Source organism: Neomonachus schauinslandi, chromosome 1 (assembly GCF_002201575.2).
Source record: "Neomonachus schauinslandi chromosome 1, ASM220157v2, whole genome shotgun sequence".
Classification (NCBI taxonomy): Eukaryota; Metazoa; Chordata; class Mammalia; order Carnivora; family Phocidae; genus Neomonachus; species Neomonachus schauinslandi.
This window is the reverse complement of record NC_058403.1, coordinates 2,052,494-2,056,687: the sequence shown is the minus strand read 5'-3', so window position 1 is coordinate 2,056,687 and position 4,194 is coordinate 2,052,494. Positions and strand designations below refer to the sequence as shown.

General features: G+C 61.1%; 1 protein-coding gene across 1 annotated transcript in view; it reads right to left on the bottom strand.

Moving 5' to 3' along the window:
* DNMT3L (DNA methyltransferase 3 like) overlaps window positions 1-3,604 on the bottom strand; it is a 23,990-nt gene extending 20,386 nt beyond the window's left edge. The window contains exons 1-6 of the mRNA XM_021679190.2: window positions 3,505-3,604; window positions 2,931-3,104; window positions 2,666-2,710; window positions 1,676-1,755; window positions 1,483-1,595; window positions 531-702 (exon numbers count right to left, since the gene is read on the bottom strand). Of these exons, the coding sequence (XP_021534865.1) occupies window positions 531-702; window positions 1,483-1,595; window positions 1,676-1,755; window positions 2,666-2,710; window positions 2,931-3,104; window positions 3,505-3,604 (684 nt within the window). The remainder of the gene's footprint in view (window positions 1-530; window positions 703-1,482; window positions 1,596-1,675; window positions 1,756-2,665; window positions 2,711-2,930; window positions 3,105-3,504) is intronic.
* Between the last annotated feature and the right edge of the window lie 590 nt (window positions 3,605-4,194).

Below are 4,194 nucleotides of genomic sequence, written 5' to 3'. Positions count from 1 at the left end.
GTCTGTGCCCCAAGTCTGTGCCCCATCTGCACCCCGTCTGTGCCCCGAGTCTGGATCCTGTCTGTGCCCTGTCTGTGCCCCAAGTCTGTGCCCCATCTGCATCCTGTCTGTGCCCCGGGTCTGCACCCCGCTGTGCCCCGTCCATGTCCCATCTGTGCCCACTGCCTACGTCTTGGCTCCCATTTGCTGGACTTGGGGGTGCACCTCTGCTGAGCCCCACGCCCACCTGCTGCAAATGCCTCACTCCCTGGCTTGAAAGAAGCACACCTGCCAAACCATGGTAATTTTCAAAAAACTAGATCGTCTAGTGGAGTGCACCCTCAAAGAGAAAAATGAGGCAAGAGCATTTGCTTAAAAGCCTTAGTTTCATCATCAGCTATCAAAGCAGAGGGGCCTTCTGCTACTGGTAGCAGAGAAAGCTGAGGGTTAGGGCCCCTGCGCATGGCTCATCAGTCCTGGGAGCCCAGCCCCCCCCCCCCCCCCCCGGGGCCGGGGCCCCCCCCCCCCCCCCCCCCCCCGCCCCCCCCCACCGACTCGCGGTCACAGAAAGCCTTCAGCCAGCCCCGCCATTTCCTCCTCCTGTGCAGGAGCCCACTGCGGGGGAAGGGCAGGCACAGGAAACACACCCAGTTGCTCATGGCCTGAACTTTCCCCGAGGTTCCGGGGCCGACCAGCGTGTCCACGCACTCGAAGCAGTAGCATCTAGAGTCAAGCAGAGTCCCAGTCATGGAAGTGGCCTTCCAAAGGCCACCAGGCAGCAGGGAGCGATGGAAGCCACCCTCAGGCTCACGGAGAAAGACTCACCCCGCACGCATGGGGCAGGGATGAGAGTGAGCTGCCACCCGGAAAGGGGGACCAGTCCCACCTAGGGACCTAGAGCACACGAGCGAGCCATCTGCAGAAGACAGCGAGGTGGGGGTGATTAGCGGGCAAAGACAGATTCCACAGAATCCGCTAAGCCTCCGGTCTGCCCCACCTGCGGAGCCTGCGAGAAGTTAGGGTCTCCCAGGGAACCCAAGTGCACGGACACCCGCTGGGGGGCAGGTCTGGGGAGGAGGGAGACGGAAGTACAATGATGGCCCAGAGAGAGCGAGCGGGGAGGATCCCTGGCTGGAGCCTGGCCAAGACCCTAACCTCCACCCCCGGGGAGCGGGGAGCGGGGTTTGCGTCACTTCCCCGCTCATGACTGAGGAAGCCACACGTCTTGGCACTAACAACAATAAAGAGAAAAATCAGGAACGCTGATCTTCTGACGCCTCACCTCCCACATGTCAGGGCTCAATACCAAACAAAACACTTGGGATGGACATGGAAATCATCTTGGGGGGAAATCCCCCCACGCTGCGGGCCGAGGAGCCCAGAGGCTGGGCGAGCCCTGGATGGTGGGCAGGGGCTCCTTTGCCCATACTGCCCCCCAGCCCCTCAAGCCCCCCCGCCCCGCTGAGCCCCCGCCCCCAGCTGGGCCAGCGCCCCCGGGCTCACCGGGTGCAGTCGGGGTTTTCGCAGATGAGCAGCGTCTCTCCCGCGCAGCAGATGGAACAGTATGACTGGTACCCATCATCGTCGTACAGGAAGAGGCAGTCCAGAAACTTGTCCTTGGTGAGGGGCAGAGCCAGGATGGCACCCCCCTCTGCCCCGAGGCCTCCAGCAAGCCACCCCTCAGCTCCCTGCTTACCTTGCATGGAGCGCACATCCCCCCTTCAAACAGAGGGTGCTGTGTGTGCACCTGGAAGCTCCCACAGCAGATGCACATGTCTGACGCGGACGTCCGACGCGCCCCACGGGTCATGACACCAGCAAACAGAGCAAGAGACTTAGCAACGATCGTAACGGAAGAAGTGCAAGACCCGTACACAGGTAACTACAGAACGTTGCGGAAAACCGTGAAAGATCTAAGCAAATGGGATGGTATCGCAGGATCTCCTGTGTACGGATCAGAAGACTTAGCCTGCTTACAGCTCCAGGTCTCCCCGGCTGCTCTACAGATCCCCCTCAAGATCCCAGCTGGCTTTTCTGTTTTGGGTTCTGTTTGTTTGTTTTTTGATTTTTGGCAAAAATTGATAAACTGATCCTAAAATGCATATGGAGGGGCGTCTGGGTGGCTCTGTTGGGTAAGCCACCGACTCTTGGTTTTGGCTTGGGTCGGGCATGATCTGAGTCCTGGGGCAGAGCCCCCCACCTCAGGCTCTGTGCTGGGCGTGGAGTCTCCTTCAGATTCTCTTTCCTTCTGTCTGGCCCTCCTCCCTCCCCCCTCCCCCGTCACCCCCTCCCCTGCACATGCTTGTTCTCTCTCAAATAAATAAACAAATCTTTAAAAAATGCATATGGAAATACAAGGGATCCAGAACAGGCATATCCGCAGAAAAACAAAGGAGATTCATGGTTGCCTAAGGCTGAAAAGGGGAGGCGGTGGCCAGGGTGGGGTCTTGGGTTTCTTTTTGGGTGATGAACATGTCCTAAAATTAGACTTCGGTGAAGGTTGCATAACTCTGTGACTGTACTGGTAGATACTGGAATGAAGCCTTGGGGGACCTGGGGTGGGTGCAGGGAGAGGAGCAGGGCCCCCGCGACGGCCAGGGCCTTCTCCAGGGCCAGCGGCTGCGTGAGGCTGAGCAAGGCCGGCCAGAGCTAGCTGACCTTCCCCTCTACCGGGGCCAGGGCTCACCTTCTATGTCTCTCTGGTTAACCTTGACTTCATATGCAAGAAGATCTGGAAAAGAAAACAAGAAGGAGACCATCCCCTCTCCTGCTTTGCTCTCATGTAAACATGGCCAAGTGTCATGGGGGTGACCTGATGTCACAGGAGCTGGGGGGCAGCGGGGAGGGCCTCCTGCCCCTCCCCAGGCGTGTGACTATTCCAGAAGCCTGGGACCCTAGATATGGCCCAGGCCTGGGGTTGGCATCCTAAGTGATGGACCCAGTACCCTTACCTCTGCGGGGCCCAGGGGAAGCCGGCGCTGACAGCTCGCTGGAGCCCACCAGGATGACGTCCATGCTGTGCTCTGTGTCCGGCTCCAGGACTGGGACAACCACATGGAGACCCCGCCAGGAGAAAGGACATGTACAGAGGAAGAAAGTGGCCAGTGGGCCTCTGCCTGCGAGCCCTGGCTCCCAGCATGGGGGATGCACCTGGCCACTCAGCTTGGGCCCCACCCACCTCCTATGGTACCACCTGCTCCTCCTGACCCAGCATCCAGGGCCAGAAAGACCTGTGGTGAGTGCCAACCTTGCCAGGAGGCTTGATGTGTTCCTTGTGGCAAGTCCCTCCCCGCCCAGGGCCCCTGCCACAGTGTGGGGTCCTGTGGGCTTCTCCCCACAAAGGGGAGGGCAGGAGGCCTTAGGTGGGGCAGAGGGGCCCAGGTCTACCCACAGCTTCCGGTCCCTCTGACACCCTCATGCTCTCTCCTCTCACAGTGTCCCCCAGGCCCCAGCTTGTGGTCTCCGGGGATGACACCTCAAGCACAAGAGGCCAAGGCCGAGGCCAGGAGAAGTAAAAGGACTCACGGATTTCACAGGTGGCCTGCCAGGGCTCCTCGTCCAGCGGGTCAGAGTCTGAGCGGTCCAGGGTCTCCACACTCAGGGTACCCCCGGGTGAGAGGGCCATGAAACCCGGACAAGGGGCTTCCCAGAAACCAGTAGGAGACGTGTGGGGTCGGAGAACTGGGGGCCAGGGGTGTAGACCCGCAGAAGAGCACTGGGGTGGGGGGTGCGCAGGGTTCCCGCACGCTGCGTGACGTGCGGGGGCGGGGAAGTGCGGGGGAGGGGCAAGGAAGTCCTTACTGCCACGGGGTGTTGGGTGGAAGGGTGAAGGGCTCATGCGGGGCACTCATGCTGGGTGGGGGGGTTAGGGAGTCCAGGGGGGGAGGGGGGAGGAGAGCCCTCGGGGGGGGTGGGGTTAAGAGCCCACTTCTATGAGGGGTTTAGGGTGTGGGGTGAGGGGGATGCAGTAAGGGGAGGCTGAGTTGGAGGCGGAGTTGGGGGAGACTAGGGCAGGACGGGGAGATAGGGAGCTGGGCGGGGGAGGGGTGCTGGGGGCGGGGCTTAGGGGGCTCAGTGCTCTGGGCTGAGGTGGAGGCGGGGCTCCAGCAGGGGAGGGCAGGAGGTTCAGGGGTCAGGGTGAGGGAGTTCTGTGCAGGCTTAGGTAGCTGGGGGGTAGCTTCCAGAGTGGAGATGAGGAAAAAGGAGCCAGGGGGC